The following is a 19,151-nucleotide window of genomic DNA, read 5'->3' on the forward strand; positions in this document are numbered from 1 at the left end:
GGCTTCAGGGTGACCTAATTGCAGCCTTCCAGTACCTGAAGGGAGCCTACAGGAAGGATGGAGAGGGACTTTTTACAAGAGCATGGACAGAAAAGCGCAAGGGGGAGTGGCTTCAAACTGAAAGACAGTAGGTTTAGATTGGATATTTGGAAGAAATTCTTTACTGTGAGGGTGGTGAGACACTGGAATAGGTTGCACAGAGAATTTGTAGATGCCTCCTTCCTGGAAGTGTTGAAGACCAGATTGGATGGAGCTCTGAACAGCATGGTCCAATGGAAGGCGTCCTTGTCCACTGAGGGGTGCTGAAACTAGATGATCTTTTAAGTCCCTTCCAACCCAACGCCCAACCCATTACATGGTTCTGTGATCTTCAGCACCCACCAGGAAGTCCACTGCATTTAGCACCTGCTAAAGTTTTCCTTCCCCATGCTTGCCAGTGAGCAGGGACGTTACAATGGTGAGGAAACAATTTTTTGAAACAAAATGTTGTGTTTCACCAAGAAAAAATGCAACTGAATAACAAAATGCCTTGTCTATGCTTTCATTCCTTAGGAAGCAAGGCTGGTGTTTTTTTGACTAAGAGAGAGGGCAATGCTACATTCAAACCATCTAATTTTAGGTAATCCCCTCAGATAATGAGTCGTCTTTGAAGCAACGTTTTTTTCTCCCTCAAGGGTCAAGAATCTTGAGCTCTTAACTTCAAGTACTCTGAATTACATTTAAATTAGATAAGGTATGCAAATTATTCAATTTCGTCTTTCTTGGTACAGATTCTCTGTCATAGCAGGTATTTATTAATCTGTGCTCTCTCAATTTCTTCTCTGGTCATTTAACTGATCAGGGTTCTTTGATCTGCCCTTTCTCAGCTTAGGAAATTTGCCCTACTAACAAAGCTGAGATCTTCATTACATCATACTGGCTACCTGTGTGTTTTAGGGTGATTCTTCTGGGCCCTACTAGCTCATATCTTTCTTGTCTCTTTCTCGCTATGTTTCATGAACACTCTATAGATTATAAAAATGATACTTGAAAGACACATCATGTACAGATGTAATCATATGATAGGTTGTTGCACTTGTTAACTTTTCATGATGATAAGAAGCAAATATTTGATTTTTTTAAAATAAACATCGGAAAGCTGTAGTTTTTTCAAGGCTCGGATAATGTCAAACAATTCTATTTTTTATTAAAATTACAAAATTGTATTAGTAGTGCTATTAGATCCTCCGTTGAGATTTGGATTTTTGCACTAATCAACCAAATACCTCTGTTTTGCAAACTAGATCCTGCCTTTTTTTATATATTCTTTTGTCTATATTTCCAGTTTGATGTTCTCAAAACATTGCTTTTGTCTGGATTTGGAGTCTTTCATTTTGCTGCAGAGGTGAGACAGAAAAAAATATAACCAATATTTATTCACTGATGCTTTGATGTTCATTCTTTGGCTGTTTGAATAACTGTCGTCAGAGTAGTATTTTACTCTTTTTATTAGATTCTTTTCATTGTAGTCAGTGAAGTCTGTGCTCTTGAATTTAGTGTTTTAAGCTGTGCTGTTGTCTCAGTTTTATATGGGCAAGATAATTATTGTTATACTTGAAGATCGTGTTCTTGGCTGGGTAAAATATCTGTATGCAGAGAAGCAAGATCGTAGGTGTCAGGAAATCCTTTCTTTCCTGGACCACTCCTTGGTCCCTGCTGCAGCATCAGGGACTAGTAGCAGCATAGCAAAGAAAAGGAGGTAATGGATGGACCCAGCTGTCTCACTCATTTTCCTCAAGTTGTCTGGTATACACAACTTCAAGCACCTTTGTCATTATCTTCAACAAATTTTCAGCATAAATTTCTGTTTATTTTCATTAAAAAGACATAGCTCTTCCAATATAGTCTGGGAGTAAATTTGGTCTGATTTATGCTTCAAGTAGCTGAAGGGAATGTTGCATATGGAGAAAATAAAGAACAAAAGGAAAGTTCCCAAAGCTTATGTTCTTCTTGGAGCATTTTAAATTCAGGCTTTCAGTCAGTGTGGTGTTGAGTTTTAAACCAATGTCGAAAGTGACAGTTTAAAACAGTTTTTAAAATTTTTTGTGGATAAACATGCTGGTTTAATACATAAAGACAATTAGTACTGTCTGCTGTCTTCATTTGCAAAGTTTTATGTTTAATTTAAATCAAAATTGTTTCAATTTTTCCATTCAAAATTAGAATTTCATTTCATATTTGAATGTACTCTTTTTTTATACTGTTTCTCATGAAAGTTTTTGTGGAAAGGCTGGCTTGCCTACCTTTCAAACTTAGGCAAGTTGCCAAATGTAGAAATCTACATTTGAACTATTTACTGGAGATGAATAATCAGGTTTATGTGCATTTCATCCTTCATTCAGAGCAGGTAGCTCAGTGTGCTGGTTCAGTGCCTGGGGGTGGAAACTGAGAGACAAAGGCAGAAGCCCACAACCCCCAGACTTGGCCCCACTTGGACTGTGAGGGTATAAAATCACAGGGGATCCTTTGCTTTGAGTACCTTCTCATAGGCACCAGGTCAAAAAGTTATTTTGTTATTTAGTTATTTTACCAAGATTAAATTATTTAAAAGATCCAGACATAATTTCCCTGCCCTGTTGCAATGCAAAAAGGTGAAATTGTATCTTAGGTCTAATGCATAAAACAGTTTTCAATCTCATAGATATACTAATTTTGGGGTTCCTTTAGGAGACAGTAAAAAAGAGGCTTCTGGTTCACTTCCAGAAGGTCCTTCCTCACTTACAGCTTCTTATTTATTGTGTATGTAAGTGCTTCCACTCCTCTCCACTATCCTCCACCTCTGATCTGTCTTTCCAAGGTGTAGTTTCACTGCCTGCATCTGCCACTGCTCATTTTTCAAATGATGTTAATGTGAAGCTGAACTGATTCCTGACATCTGACTGTTGCTCAAAGTGTTATGAACAGCCAAGAAAAAGACCAAAATCTTGTTATTTTGTGATTTCTGTTGCTTGGCAGCATCATAATCACTCAGTTCCTGAAACTGTGTGTAAATTGTGAAGGTATCACTGTACTGCTGTATGTTTGTTTGGTTTTTGGGTATCTTTTGGTATCTGAAAAAACTGGGAAGGAGACATTTAAATGCAAAGAAAATACTGTACCTGAATTCTAACAGTTAGACTTCTATCCTCACATGAAAAAGCAAATGAAGCAAAAGCAGTGGAGTGCTTGGAAACATTTCACATGTTTGTTCATAAAAGAAATATTCTCAGAACTATACTTGCACAGTGCCTAGAAAAGCTAGAGGCAAGTTATAATATAGATTATTTTAAATAATTATTTCTCTAAGTCAGGAGGATTTTATGTGATAGCCCTGACCTGTTCAGGACCTGCAAAGTGCTGTACAGTGAGATGGATTGCTTGGAAACTGATCCAACAGAGTAGCATTAAATCCACAAGGAATTACCACTATCTCTGTCTGTCCCACTTGTATTCTCAAGAGCAAGCTGAATTTTTTTCAACCATGTCTTATCTGGAAGGAAAAGCACTTGAAAGAAAAAATCAGACTAAGAACAATTCAACCAAAATGCTTTGCAGACTGCGTATTATCGGTTTCTGTACACATTTTTATCTAAAGGGACAGACTATGAAAAAACTGTGTGTTAACAGTGTTATTCATATTTACTGGGCTTATAGAATGAAGTTATAGATATAAATGAGGTATCAGTTGCTCCTTTTTGTTTGCACTCAGTCATACAGAATATCTATGTTCTGGAGTCCTCCAAAGTCTAGGCAGAGTAGGGTGGCTCTCAGGGGCTGCATTCTGCACTCACCCAAGGGCGCATCTCCTTCTCCTCACCCTGCTTCCAGGTGATCAGATGCCAAACTGTACCTCTCAAGGGAACTGGATGTCCCTTCAGGAAAATGAGGGAAATACACATTACTGCAAAATAAATTATTCACTGTCTTTTTTCCTTATGTAGAAATCTGAGGAGTGAAACACGAACAGGTTTTGAATAGGCTTCAGCCGACCTTTATGGGCAATTGAAGTTGTATGAGGCTGTAGAGATTGATTTAGGAATGGTTTTGGCTTTGCTGTCATACAGTAAGAGTGAGACTATAGGACACAAAGTTTTCAAATTAGAGCAAGTATGATTCACTGTGTTTTGAATGTGTTTCCAGAATTTTTACTTGGCTTAGTCTTTAACAAAACTCTGACTGTCCCTGTGATCCTTGTCCTGTTTCTGAGATTTCTCTTTCACAAGAACTGTGAGGTCTCTGAGACATTTATAGGCTCCTCAGGTGTGCTTGGATTCCATCTAACCTGGATCTCTCAGCAGATCTACTCTCCAAGGACCATGTGCAATCAGTCTTAACACATCTTCCTAAACTGCACTTGTCTTTTTACAGGGCAGTATGTACAGTAATTACACAATTACAAGCCGCATCTGATTATAAGCTGCAGGTCTGGGTGTCGACAACATTTCGGTCTTTGTCCATACATAAGCCGCACCTGAGTATAAGCCGCACTTTCGTTCACAGTGAGGATCCACGTGCAACTTTCACAAAGTTGCCAATTAGTAACAAAATCATGGGATCACAGGATTTACTGGCTTGGCCCTGCTCGAGGTGGTTGCCAGGGAGCGGCCCCAGCCCCGCTCGCCGCTGCCGCCGGGAAGAGGGAGAGGGATGTCCCCGGCTGCTGCCACTGCCCCGCTGCCCAGGGCCGAGGCGGGCTCTGGCTCACCTTGGGGCTGCTGCTGGCTTGGACTTCTGGGTTGGGAAATTTCCAAAATGTGTTCATATATAAGCCGCTCCTGAATGTAAGCCGCACTTCCGGTTTGGGAGGAAAATTTTAGTCAAAATGGTGCAGCTTATAATCGTGAAATTACTGTACATGTGTGTGAACTGCTGTCCCTTCCTTGCAGGCTGGAGGAGAGACATTAGGGGCGTGCTGGTTGATTATAGGAATAGGATTTGAGAGAGTGCAGGTGTCTTTGGTTGTTAGCTTATTTTTTCTTTTATTTTACTCTTTCACTCACTTAACCACTTCCTGCCTGCCTTCCTTCCTTCCTTCCTTCCCTCCCTTTCTTCCTTCCTCTTTTCCATGCCAGTCATCAATAAAATGACTTGGAATTGAACTTGGAACATAAATTTCAGACAGTTCATGCTTCATTAGACAGGACAAAAGTGTAGTCAGCATGATTTCCACAGACCTAGTTTGAAAAGCAATCGCTATCACACTGTCCAGGGTAGCCCAAAAAAATGTGTATTGTATTCCGTATTTGTACAATGTTCATATAGTTTTATATTTTTTACATAATATGGAATTTCAAAAAGGACATTTAGGTACTGGAGCATTTTCAAAGGACAACAAAGCTGCCAAGGAATCTGAAGCACAAGTCCCCTGAGGGAGCTGTAGTTGTCTAGCTTAGATAAAAGGAGGCTAAGGGAGTATTTTACCTCTCTACAGCTATCTGAAGGGAATTATAGCCAGGTGGGGATCCAACTCTTCTGCCTCATGATGTCTCAAGTGAAAGGATGAGAGGAAATGGCTTTAAGTTGCCATTTTTGAGGAGGTTCAGATTAGATATTAGAAGAATTTTTTTTCACTGAAAGAGGTTAGGTATTGGAATAAGTTGCCCAGGAAGGTGGTGGAATCCCTGTCTCTGGAAGTGCTGAGGTGTCTGGATGTTTGGGGATGTGGCTTAGGGATGATTATGGTGACAATGGGTTGTTGATGACCACACTAGATGATTTTGAAGGTGTCTTTTAACGTTGATGGTTCTGGGTTTCTGTTAAATGATCATGTCCTTTGTTTTCTGCACTTATAATTAAAAAAAATAAAAAGGCAACAAACTTCTAGTCTGAAAGGACTTCATGTGAAGAAAATTCTGATAATTAGGAAGGAAAGGCAAGGCAATATTTTTATTTTTTGAGTAAGAATGGTGACACATTTCCTTTTTAGTTTCTTTTTATTAAGTAAATTTTTAATGATGGAATAGATGCCTGAATTATTTCTGTGCCTTGGTGCAGCACAAAGGCATGACCTCAAGATGTTTTAATGGATATATGAACTCAAACTCTGCTTCTGTGATCACTGTTCTGAATCTTTATTCATTGTAATAAGCATCTCCTGCAAGATTAGTGTAAATATTTTATAGTGCAAATGTAAGATTTTATTTCAACTGTGGTGATTTTATCGAAATATTTTTAAAGGGATTAATAAAAGAATAATTAGAAAGTTCAGTTAGCTTGATATAGGTACATAAGTATATTTGAATCTTATTTTCTCTTTAAAAGGTTCACTTAATGAGGTATTAGCTTACATTGTCATGTAACAATACTGTGGCAAGACTACTATACAGGCTGCAAGGTCTGTCTTTCTACATATTAGGTTTCAAGGAATAGGTATTGCCAACTTCTTCATGGAGATTTCACTGTGCAGTGATAGGAAGTTCCCTGTAGTTCAGTCAGAGTGCTCCCGTGGACAAAGTGTGTACAGGTCAACAGAAATACCAGAGAGCTGTATTTATATAGATGGCTTATAGGTGGATCTTGGTGGGGTTTTTTTGGTTTTGTTTTGTTTTGTTTTATTTTTTTCCCTGGAGGCTATCATCATTAAATATATAATATTTTTTATGCATAGTGTGTGTGCATACATATGTGCAAATATTGCTCTGAGGGAGAGGTTTTTATTTCTGAGAGCAGGATTATCATTATTTTCTAGTAAGTAGGTTCCACTTGTCAAGAGGCTACATTATACAACCAAAAAGAAGTGGGAAGGATTCTGCCCTGGTTAATTCAATATAGTGACAAATTACATTTACTCAGTGAGTGTCTTTGAATTTTTCAGCAGCTTTCAATACCACAGGATATAAAATCTGACTTTCTTGTGTATTCCCTGTCCTTGTTTTGGATGTGGTCTGAAAATTAGAGCTGTACTGCTCGTATCATAACTGAGTGCAGGATTTCCTGCTTTACCAGAGCTTTGACTGGGGACTTGTTAAGAAGGTTTGGATTATAATGGTGTTGGTGCTTAGGAAAGTATATTCTTTTCTATGTGACCTGGATAGCAAGATCATTTGTAAGCCGAGTGTAACTAACTAGTTAAAAATGCGGTTGCTTCATGTTGTGAGGTTAGGAATACCAGTGTTGAAATTAATGTATTTTCACCTACTTCTCATAGGTTAATTTTAGAGATTTAGGTAAAACTACATTTAGTGTTATTTCTTCCAGAGAAACTTTGAATTGTAGTGTCATATATCTTTAGTCACTATTTCCATCCAGTTGTGAAAGGCAGATCAGTTTGCTGCACGTGTGCCATTATTTGGTAACTCCAGGAGGTGCAACATGGCTGTGTATGCACCTAGAGGGCATTTTGTAGGTAATGCATTTTCTGAAAATGTTTTCAGATATGTCACAGTCTCACACAAGGCTCTTCTATGTGGAAATCCAAAAGAAAGATGAAAAGGAGACTGGAAACATTTCTGAGTCCGTCAGTGGGATACAGCTTGAGGATCTGTCCCCCTGCTTGTGGTTTACAGCAAAGAGCCAAAGTGCTCATCTGAAACAAGAATATATGCACGTTCTAGAGATCCATTTTCAGAATTTGGTCTCCCTGTTAACAGTACTTTCTCCTCTAATAAACTTTAATTTTCTCCTCTGTTAAACATTTTCCAAAGGAAAATGTCCAAACTGTAGTAGAAATTGTCATTAATATTTATTCTAATATGTTGTACTTATTAAAGTATGAAATGCTAAGTTAATGCTATACCATTAGATGCATTCCTGAAAGGAATAAATATTTTGTTAAAGTGCATGAATGGGAATTGCTGCCCTACTTTCAATACATAACTCCTTCATAGATTTTTGTACCTCAAATGATTACCAGGAAGATCTTCATGACAATGTGATGCATTTGCCTCAACATACATTGTTTGAAGAAAAGCAATCTTAGAATTAATGCACAAATTTTATGCTTTTAAGGGAATATTTTTCTTTCACTTTTCTTACATTGACACTTTGGATATTGAAAGCCCAGTTGGATAGGAAATTACTATGGTTATGAGGAAATAGCCCTACAACATTGAAGTATCAGGAATCACTCATTTCCAACTATGCAAAACTTCCCATAGTAGGCCTGAAGAGGCAAAATACTAGACTTTAACACCATCAGAATTAAATTTAACATAATTCATTTCATACTTTTTTGTCACTAGGTCTCTCATCACAGTTTTAAAAAGGGAAAGAGAAGGAAAATTATTTACGAGATAATTTGAAAAATTATGATAAAATTACTCAGTGAATATTGCTGTTAAGAGTGATGAACAGCAAGGATAAATTAGTTAACAGAGCTCAGAAGCAGCAGTCAAAAGTGTACAGTAGATCTACCTTTTTAAACATAAGTGCAAAATTATCAGAAAATATCATGTATCAGACATATGAAAATTAAAATATGCAAAAAATTGTGAATTTACATATTAATCCAGATGCATTTGCTTCAACATTTTTAGTAGCTTTGTGTGAGTGTGTGTACAAATATATATATAGATATATATATCTATATTCACACTGAGATGTAATTTATGAACCATTGAATCATGATTAAATAAAGATGCACGAGACTGAATGGGTAAAATCTATAATGTGTTGTTTACTTGTGCTGAAGTTTTGTTTATTTAAAACAGTGTCATGCTGATATAATATATGCTGTGTTTTCCTTAAAAAATTATGAAGCAACAGTGGTGTTATAAATACATCTGAACATGATACATGAATTAACATGAAGTTGCTTTGGATGGAAATTATCTTTTTAAAAAAGTGACTGCTCTGTATGAAGTGAAGTACCTTTTAAGTAGAGAGAACAGCATTATAAAAATGTTTTCAAATATTCATGGCTGTAAATCTAAAGAAGGGAAATCTGACAGAAACAAGTTAAGTACAGTAATTTCGCGATTATAAGCCGCACCATTTTGACTAAAATTTTGGTCCGAACCCAAAGTGCGGCTTATAATCAGGTGCGGCTTATATACGGACAAAGAACAAAAAGTTGCTGTTTTAGTTTGGAGGACAGGTGTCTGGTAAGAAAGGCAGGAGCTTCTCTTTGAAATGGAGAATGTAAATCCCCTCCCTCCAAATTATTATAATTTTGAAATCAAGGGGCTTTCAGGCAAAGATATGGGAATTAGGAATAACAGTTCTTTTCTAGGGAAATTAAAATAGAAATACAGTACTACAAAGAAACAAACTCCAAACCCTGACAAAGTCAGAGTACAACCTGACACCCTGTCAGGCAGGGTGTTGGTAGCAGTCCCATTCAATGGTGGCTGCATCCTCCTGCAGTGACAGATGTGATTCAGTTGGAGCAGTGCTCCTGTACAAGGTGCAGTTTCCCTCTGGAGGTCCAGTGGTGATGTGGAGAAATCCGGTTTTCCTCTGGAGTCCAGTGGAGAAAGGGGCTCCCCTAGTGTCCCAAAACCTCTGTTTTTATCTTGGTAAGAAATGTTGGGCTCTTCCCCCTGACTGAAGCAACTTCCAATGGGATGAAGTAATTTTATCAGTCCCACAGTGGGACTCAATGGGCCATGATCAGAAAATGACTCCCTAGAGGAAGGATGGATTGTGAAAAGGTAAAGAACGATGCCCTGCCTGGTTTCAATGGATGGCCCATTTTCAGAATATCTGCCGCTGAGATAAGGATCACTGCCCCCACCCTCAACAGATGGTGATAGAATAGATACCACCCTCTGTATTGTAACGTACCACCCTCTGTATTGTAACGTGCAGCTTATAATCAGGTGTGTCTTATAATCGCGAAATTACTGTACTTGTTAGCATACAGGGACTTTTACTTAAAATTCAACATTTAGGGTTTTTTTGTATGACTGCATATTCTTGTTTAAAAGGCTGAAAGTTTAGAAGTATTTCAAGTATTTAAAAACTGTTATAAATCAAAATCTGGGGATAATTGCAAACATGTGATTTGAAGATAGATGGATGTTGATACATGCCTGTGGCTGTTGTTAAATATATTGATGAAGTGTACATTTTTATTTTCTGCAAAAGTAAGCTGTAGTATACAGTCAGGCTTAACTTTCTCAAATTTTAATGGTAAATTCACTGTAAAACACATCTTACAATAAGTTGCATTCTCCATTTTTTATAAATACTTGAATCCAACAATACTGTATTTCTGCCTGCTTCAAATACCGGCTTTACTTTACTGACTTGATAAATAGTCACAGAAATAAAGCTTAGGTCAATATTTACTTTGAGAAATGATTAAGCTCAACTATAATTAGCATGAACATTGTACGTATTGTTACATATGCTCCCAGTGGTGGAAAGAAATTATTTAAAGGTTTGGTCTAGAACTGCTGGGTGTTTTACAACTAGAACTTTTGAAAATGCCTGCTGTTAATTTCTTCTGAAGTAAATTTTGAAATCTGAAGAAATACCTCCTTGTCAGATTGCCTTCTAGTCAAGGTCTGTCTAAAGAAAAATGTTATTTATTGGGCTCCGCAGAAATAAATTAGAAAGTGATAAAAAGGAGGAAAAACAGGATTCAATGTGAAAATACATTCTTCAGAAGCTGAAGGGACTTCCAGATGTTTTAAATGCACATAGCTTCTTTCCTAGTACTTTTATACTCTAATGATTATTTCATGCAACAAGGAAGTCTGAACATGAAAAAACTATCAATTTGATAGGTAAATTGTACCTAATAATTTAATAGGCTTATTTATTTGGATGTTTTTCCATTAGATGTTTGAACATGGGGGAGAAGATCTTACTTTCTTCAAACCTCACAAACAGGTAAAATTCTTGCTTTATGTAGAGACCTCCCATGGAGCTGGGACTATTTCTCCATAGTTATTGGGCTGTTTGACAATGCCCCAGAGACCACTTCTGTGAACAGAGTGCAGAACACCAAAGTGAGCCACTATTTGGTTGTTCTCAGTACTTCATGAGCACTTCTGAGTACTTCATGTTCTGAGTACTTCATGAGGAGATGTAACAATACTTCCAATTTCTTTATGTGAATTTCAGTTGAGCCACATCAGTGTTCTCTTAGATAAGCTTTTTTTTTGAATGATCACATTCATCTGTTAGTATGGTGTAATTTAAATATACTGTAGTACTTTACAAGATTTTGTTCCATTCAGCAGAATCTCTGTTGCCCCCTTTTGCAGATGACGGTTGCTGCTGGTACGAGCATTGAGAATAACATTCAAAGGACCATATCCTGCCCTAATGTATGTTCAAAATATCTTGGTTTTTTTGCGTCATTTAAACGTGAAGCCTCCTTATGTGAATTTCATATTTTGTTACCCGCAGAAGCTTGTGCATCTTGAGGTTTCTTCACATTATGTATTTCAGGGTCAATGAATATTGTACTACAAGTGTGGTCTCAGCCTATCAAAATTCCCAAACTGGTGCAATTTCTATCTATACGGTTTGATGGTGCAGCTAAATAAAGATGATGATAATATATTCATAGTTCCTTCTGCATTTACCTTACTTCCCAGTCAGCTCAATGCTCCTGTCAGTTGAATTCAGTAGAACAGCAATAGACAAAATGAGGAAAGCAATGAGAGGCTATATTTATTCTATTTAACCTTGTCCTAAACTGCATTTTGATATGAAGATGTTTAATAATAAATGTGGAAGGAAGGTAATTTCATTTTTCTTGCTTAGGTGAATGTATACCATGACCTAAAATAGAAGGAGGAAGGAGGAATTATTGCTTATGAAAGGTAGAATTAGTGATGTATCTGGTTAAGAAAAGAAGTAAATTATTCACTTGTAGTATAATAAGTCTTTTTTTTTTTTGTTAAGACCAAAACTATTTAGATAATGGAAAGGTATTGGGTTAAAATTGAACTCTCATACATTAATGGGGAAACATTAATGAAAATTGGGATGTACTCTTGACAAAAGACTGTTGCTCTGAATTTTATGGAAGCTATTTTTTATCATGTAATGTGTTTACTAATTTATTTTTCAGCTAAGGATTATCATATTTATAGGGAAACTGGCAGATGAAATTCTGAATAAACACTTCCATCCCCTTAAGTTCTTTTAAGATACAGCAAATAATCAAAGAAAAAGCAAAATCTAGTTAAAGTAACTAATATCTAAAAGATAAAATGTCATTTAATATTGGTAAGAAGGGAATTTGTCCTCCCTGTCTGGGAAAATAATCTCAAACAATCTTTCTTCTGAAGAGTTTTTGCTCTTAAGGGAGCACAGAGAAATCCTTTACACTACATTCTTAGAAGATCGTTCATCTGACCATCTGAATCATTGTGGATTTCTGCATATATTCCTGGAAGAGGTCAATGTTATAAATTCTTGGCTATGACTTGTACTGTTTGATTCCATTTTCAGACTTGCTTCTGTGCAAAGAAAAAACACTTCCTCAATACATAGTGTATGATTAATCTCCAATCTCTTCTGGATTTTCACCATGACTTTAATTTCTCCAGTGCAATTTTAGTTTTCCAGTTTGCAAATTGCACCATTTGTAATGGAAGCTGGTAGACAGACAATATTTAGTAATATAGAAAGACAATAGCATGGCAGAAATTATGAGCATGGAAAAATGCACTATTTCCAATTTAGTTATAGAAGTCCGTACTATTACTTCAAAATCCTTTGTGATTTTTTAGTTTTCTTTGAGCAACCTGGTCTGGTGGAAGATACTCCTGCCTGTGGCAAGGGGTTGGAACTAGATGATCTTTAAGGTCCTTCCCAACCCAAAACATTTAATGATTTTTTAATTTATAATTAATAATGATCAAAATGTCTGTTAGTTATAAAGGAATCATGTTTTTTTATATAAGAAATAGTGCATATAAGAAATATCTTCATCCAAATGCACTTGAGCAAGAGCAAAAAGTGGAAATCTGTGCTCAGTCCTTCACCCAGCATCTTGCAGGGAGAACAGGAAAGCAAGTCAGTTCTACTTTAAAAGTACAAAACTGAGTAAATAATTTCTTTTGTTCCATTCAATGCCAACACCCCAATTACCTGTGTGAACCATAGTTTTAATGGTGGACATTAAGACTGCCAAGTCTGCAGCTGAAATTGTTTGAATGCATGGTAAATTTTCAATTATTAGGCTACATTATTCTGAAACGTTTCTTGCAATTACTGTGAATTGCACAGCTTTGTATTTCTGCCTATTATAAAAGGGATAACTACAGAGGATAACCTCAAAACCATAAAATTTTCAATCAGTATATATTGCACTGGTTCAACATTTTAATTACATGGCATTAATTATAAGTTGTAATTAATTATAAACCTCAGTTGTTTAGTCAAAAAGGTACAACATATTTGGTTTGGCTTTTCTGACTCTTCATCTCAGACCCAGAATATATTTCTAGAACTGCTCACCTAGAAGCAATGTTTGAAATATTAAAACTGTAAAGAAAACATAGAATAGATTGTTCATGAGACAAATATGCTAAAATAATAAAAAAGGCTTTCTTAAGCCTTAGTAACATTTCTAAATGTTATTAATAACGAACGTAAGCAGGCTCTTACATATAAAGGGTGTGTGGTGTGTCATTTTGCTTAATGGAAACACACTGCAAGGCTTGCAATAAGGCTGAAGTTCAGGAAGAAACTGCTACATATTCAAAATTTAGAATTCAGATATTATGGTGGCTTTCAAGGTACAACTTTGTGGACAGGTTCCCACATATTAAAAGTTCTAATCTCTGTGCTGTTGCTCTGTGAAATTTACACCTTCATAATTATAGACTTCAATTTACCTCTATTCCCTCATAAACTTTCTGGTTTATATTTTTCATTATAATCAACTTTTCAGGCAGCAGAAGTTGAGGGAAGAAATGGATATTATATACAGTAATAAAGTGCTTTGCAGGTTATTCTCCTCTGTATTGTTTAGTAGGATAGTAACTGCTAAGTTTGCTGTCTTTCATGCAAGATATCTCAACTCATGATTTCATGAGTCAATCTATCTATCTAGCTGATTGTCTGTCGGTCTTTCTGTCTTTTGTCTATCTGTGTTTCTGAATAGATTTGTCTTTAAATAACCGCTCCACTCCAATTGCTGTGTACTTTGTAAGCACCATTGCATGATAAGAATATCAGCAGATGTAAGCTTAAAGTGCACATACATTATAAAATAGCTGGATGAACTTTACTGATGGATGTAGAGTCACTTAGGACAATCTGTCATACTGCAATGTCTCAATGCCATTACATGATGACAGGAAGCAATGCATAGACAAAGACAGGACGCTTTGTATGCAGATCCAGTTGCTGTGGCTGCCTGACCCTGAGCTTCTGCAAAATTGCAGCACTAATACTTCCTTTCTTTAAGGTCCACTGTGAAAATGTAAATAGAAGAAAATGGTGACAGATATTAAACATGTTGTTTCTTCATTCAAGCCGGAGCTTGAATCTGTGGTTTTGTAAAACAAAATTCAACTATATAGTAAATGAAAACATACATCACTGCATATAATTGAAAAGAAAATTATTTAATTTTAATCAAGTGTAAATACAATGCATTTTGCTCTTGAATCATCAGCTGTAACACTCCTCATTAATGGAAAAACCATGTTTGTTTTGTCTAAACAGATACATATCTTCAGAAATTCTTTGAGCCAGTAGAAGTTTCAGAGTTTAAGTACTCTGAAATGCCAGATCTTTTGAATTCTAGTATATGTGATTCAGACTGATTTTATAGGTAGACAAAGCTTAATGAGCTTAAATTTTTAACATCAATTTTTAATTACTATTTTATGGCTTTACCCAAGGTGTAGAGCATATCTATAGACATTTTATATGGGAACTCTGTAGGAAAACAGAAAAAATATAAAAATATAAATATATAAGTAAAAATATAAAATATAAATAGGTTTATATTTTGTCAAATTCAGCTGATATACAGCATCATAAAATTGCTGGTTTTCATCCATCAGCAATCTTAGTTCTTTACGTTATTTCTAAAGGATTTTTGAGAGGGTTACAGTAAGGAGGGGGCAGAGGGTGAAAGCTTTGTTAATATACAGATGCCTTAACATATCAGCATATTTCTTTTCCTCCTATATGAAAATAAAACTGCACTTCCAGGTTGTTTTTTAATCAAAGATTAAATCCTGGGCTTTTTTTTCATAAGTTTGTTAATTTGAATAAGCTGGGTATGTATTTTCCTTATATTGTAGCCAAATGCTTTTATTCTGAGAAAATTCTTTTCTGTATTGGGAGCTGAGATCAAGAGGAAAAAGTACTCCAGAATTGCTACAGATAGGAAGAAAAAAGTCAAAGCCAAAACATGATTACAGGCCTCCAACCTTTCTCAGATTGTTATGAAAGCACCCTGAGCTTTCAGTTCAGCTACTTCAGCTCATTTTCCACCTTTGTAGAAATCAGGGATTTACCAAACAGTCACCTACCACTTGAAGCTAGAAACCCATTTTATGTTATCACCTGACACTTTCAAGTTCAGACCCTCTTGACACATAGATGTCTTATGTCCATGGAAGAAAAAACTTTGCAGGGAGGTTTCTTTTCTCAAGCTTTTCACAAACTCCATAAAGTCTTCAGGGGTTACTTCATTCACAAATCAACTTGCAAAAAGAAAAACCATTTCAGTTTCTTCTCAGTAGCAGTGACTGTGCAGCTCTGTATTTTCAGCATGACACTAATCTTTGGCCCTCACCTCTCACTTGCCTGCCACAGGGCCAGCAAATCCCACTGTGCAGCCCAGCATTTCTGCTTCTGCTTCAGATCTCGTGACAGGCAACGAGCTGGCAGATCTGCGGCTGGGGCAGCTGTGCCAAGTGTGTTAAATCAGGAGGTAGAAAGAGAGAGCAGCCATGCTTTGCAACTGGGGAGATGTGTCACTGGCAAGTGTATGCCTTGGCAGCAGTGGGGTGTCCTCATCCTCAAGCATGTGGCAGCAGCCCCCTGGCAATGCTCTTACATGCACAGCATCGTGTCCTGGCGCAGCTTTACAAGCATTCCAACACTTGCCCATGGCATTCAGCCTGACGCTGGCCCAATGCATTGATTTGGGAGACTGAAGATTGCAAAATGGAAATCAGGAATTCGGAATTGTAGCAGCATTTGCAAGGATTTGTAAGAACCAATTCCCAGATGATATCTAAATTTTTCTACACCTTTTTAATCTTATTTTTTAATCTTATGTTTTCTTCTAGAACTCCACTAGAAAACCACTGGGGTTTTGTTTGTTTGTTTGTTTGTTTGTTTGTTTGTTTGTTTGTTTTGTTTCCTTCCCTACTTCTGAGGCACAGTTTATGCAGGGAGCCTACAGCCATGGGCTGTAACCCTGTACAGCCACAGAAGGAAGATCTAGAGATGGAAAGAACTGTGCTTTGGGGGGAAGAACAGGTTTTCATTGGTTTGGTAACATTTTTCCTTTAGATTACTGCTGAGAAAATCTTAGCCCTGTCACCAGAAAACAAGTGGGACAAAATCTTTTCAAGGCAGAGATCTAATGTATAGGAAATAGTTTTCTAGGTAACGATGCTTCTAGATACTTTACTAGTCTCCTGTAATTTGCATTTGTCTCGCAGAAGAGGAATGGAGAAGAGCTATCAGCTGTTTATAGCAGGGAAATAACTCATCTGGCAAAAGACAGCTGACAAATTCCTTTTAAAGAATAAAAGAATGTCATCCATCCCAGGACGTGTGAAAAATAAGTCAGCTCAGATTCAGATTATTTCTGTTTTTAGAAATATGCAATGTTTATGGTGTATGGTTTTCACTTAGTGAAGCTGGGAACCATTCTTGCTGCTGTGATGCTATTGCAGGAACCAAGAGGAGGAAGCTGTCCCAGAGGAAAAGTTCCTGGACCAGAATAAACAAACAATTAAAATGAAAAGGGCAGCCATTAACTGGAAGGGGAAAAATAATTATGATTCATTAAGCATGGAGTGTGGAAGCAGGTGGAGGATCAGAGACACCAGTGGGAGCAGGAGCTGGTGGCTGTGGGGGAGGAACAGGATCTGAGATGGAGGAGAAGTAGAGTGGAGAAGGAAGTTTCTAGGGTGCGGTTCTCCAAACTGAAAAGGCAGGTATTCTCATGGAAATGTGAAGTTTTATTGGAAAGATGTCTCAGAGAGGCTTAAAGTGGAGAGAGGCACCCCCTCCTAATGCATCTTGAATTCCAGCAGATGAAACTTTGAATGACAGTGTAACAGGTGGCATTTGGCATTTGGTCAGGGCATTTCTACTTCTAGTTCTCTGTTCAGCCCAGATTTGATGCTGTATACCAGGCATATCTAACATGTTGATGAGAAAATGATTCATTACACTTTGGGAATTTATAGAAGTTGCATTACCAAATATACTTGTGAACTCCTCAGACTTATGGATAAGTTCCAAGTCAGTGAAATAATCAATGTCACACCAAGCTATATATTGCACTTAATTAAATAATGTAAGAGAAAGGCCCCAACTTCTAGTTCAACCGCTCAACTTGATAAGAGCTCTGCTTCTAGACAGCAGTAATCCTGGTACTGGCATTTAAATAACACTCTTACACTCTACTAGTGTAGCCCTTTTCCTGTAATTATATATAGCAATATATTACATTTTGAGTGGTAAGATGGAAATTTTGTTGTAATTGTTTCCCCAGCCAATAGTTCTGGTTTATTAAATTGCTAATAGTTGTCTTCTGGAAGGAGAAACAAACATGCCCCGAGAAAGAAAAGGAATTATTTCAAAGGTCAGTATTACTTAAGCACTTGTTTCATGCTTACAGCAGACTGGAGTTGGAAGTAATTGGAAAGCATACTGATATTGTGAGTGACAGACCAGAAGAAAAAGCCTGCACCAAAGATTGTGTCCTGAGTATCCTTGGTGCCTCAAGGAAGTGACTGGCTTGAAAATGCACAAACGCTTTATACAATAATGATGTAATATAATATTAAGGCAAGGATTAAACTTGATTTCAGTTTCCCAAAGGAAATGCCTGGGAAAAAAACTATACTGTGAGAAGTCTAGACAGTATATCTAAAATAACAGAATAGTTCTTTTCTTTGAGCGTTAATGACAATCAATTAGAAGAAATTAAGAGAAACTCTCCCTCCAGTGGTACATTTATATTCTCATGTTGCTACCACATGAAATAATTTAAGCTTACTAAAAATCAGAAATGGAAATATGATCACCCTGTAGATTTTGAATTTCCCCTGACCTTTGAATTGCACCATTGTTATTTCATTGATATGTAGTAAGCCTAGTAAATGTTACATAGGTACTGATACAATGAATTTTGCAATTATCTTCTTTTCTGGTTAAATTGTAGATGCCTTTTATTAAAAGTAAGTGAAACTAGCCCCAAAAGAAAAAAATGAAAAAACAAACCAAATAAACAAACAAACAAACAACTTCAGGAATGTTCATACATCAGTTATTTTTGTCTGATCTTTCTTATATCTAATTATTGTATTTATTTTATATCTACATAGCTCTATCCTCCAGATTACACATTTTATGCACCAAACAATATCAAATTATTAACATCAACTGGCTTCTTATTTCACATACCCTGACTTGTATATAATGTAGGAAAAGGCATAATTATAGGGTAAGAGAGAAATGTGAAGAAACATATGATTTGAAATAAGATAAATATTTAATCGTGAAACAGAAAGGAAGAAAAAGGAACATGTTTTGGCACCAATAAGCAGAAAGAAAGCTAGTGAAGATACCTGTAGCAAGGCATTCTGTGATCTGCTAAACTTTCTCTCTTCAATATATACTTTTCTATATGAATAGATTATTTCTGAGACAAATAATGCATAATTTTTACTACCATGCCTTCTTAATTTTGATGCATATTCAACTACTTCTTGACTTTATTATTTTTGCAATTTGACATATTGCAGATTTTATTCAAATGGAAAAATAATTCTTTTCAGATGCTAGTTTTTAGAATTGCTCAGGATTAGTCTGCCTCTGTCTAAATTTCTTATTTCAGAGTAGTATTAATGTAGTTCTGAACACTGGGTAGTAAGAAATCGTAAGAAATTTTACGTAAAGTAGTTAGTCTCCATTTTTAAATACTAATTGGAAAAGTATCTTTGAAGAAACAGCCTCATTTCATCTCTTCTGTCCTCTCCATGACCACATTCTCCAAGTGAGGATCAAAACCAATTTTTCGA

General features: G+C 36.5%; 1 protein-coding gene across 13 annotated transcripts in view; it reads left to right on the top strand.

The window, feature by feature from the left end:
• The window catches only part of PPFIA2 (PTPRF interacting protein alpha 2), a 289,892-nt gene that overhangs the window by 137,083 nt on the left and 133,658 nt on the right, over positions 1 to 19,151 (top strand). For 6 of the 13 annotated variants that reach the window (XM_033056917.2, XM_033056913.2, XM_033056914.2 and 3 more), the window contains one exon: positions 11,172 to 11,234. The exons of the other annotated variants lie outside the window; for them this stretch is intronic. In XM_033056917.2, the coding sequence (XP_032912808.1) occupies positions 11,172 to 11,234 (63 nt within the window). The remainder of the gene's footprint in view (positions 1 to 11,171; positions 11,235 to 19,151) is intronic. 13 annotated transcript variants of the gene reach the window in all.

The sequence above is a fragment of the Catharus ustulatus genome, chromosome 4 (genome assembly GCF_009819885.2).
Source record: "Catharus ustulatus isolate bCatUst1 chromosome 4, bCatUst1.pri.v2, whole genome shotgun sequence".
Lineage (NCBI taxonomy): Eukaryota > Metazoa > Chordata > Aves > Passeriformes > Turdidae > Catharus > Catharus ustulatus.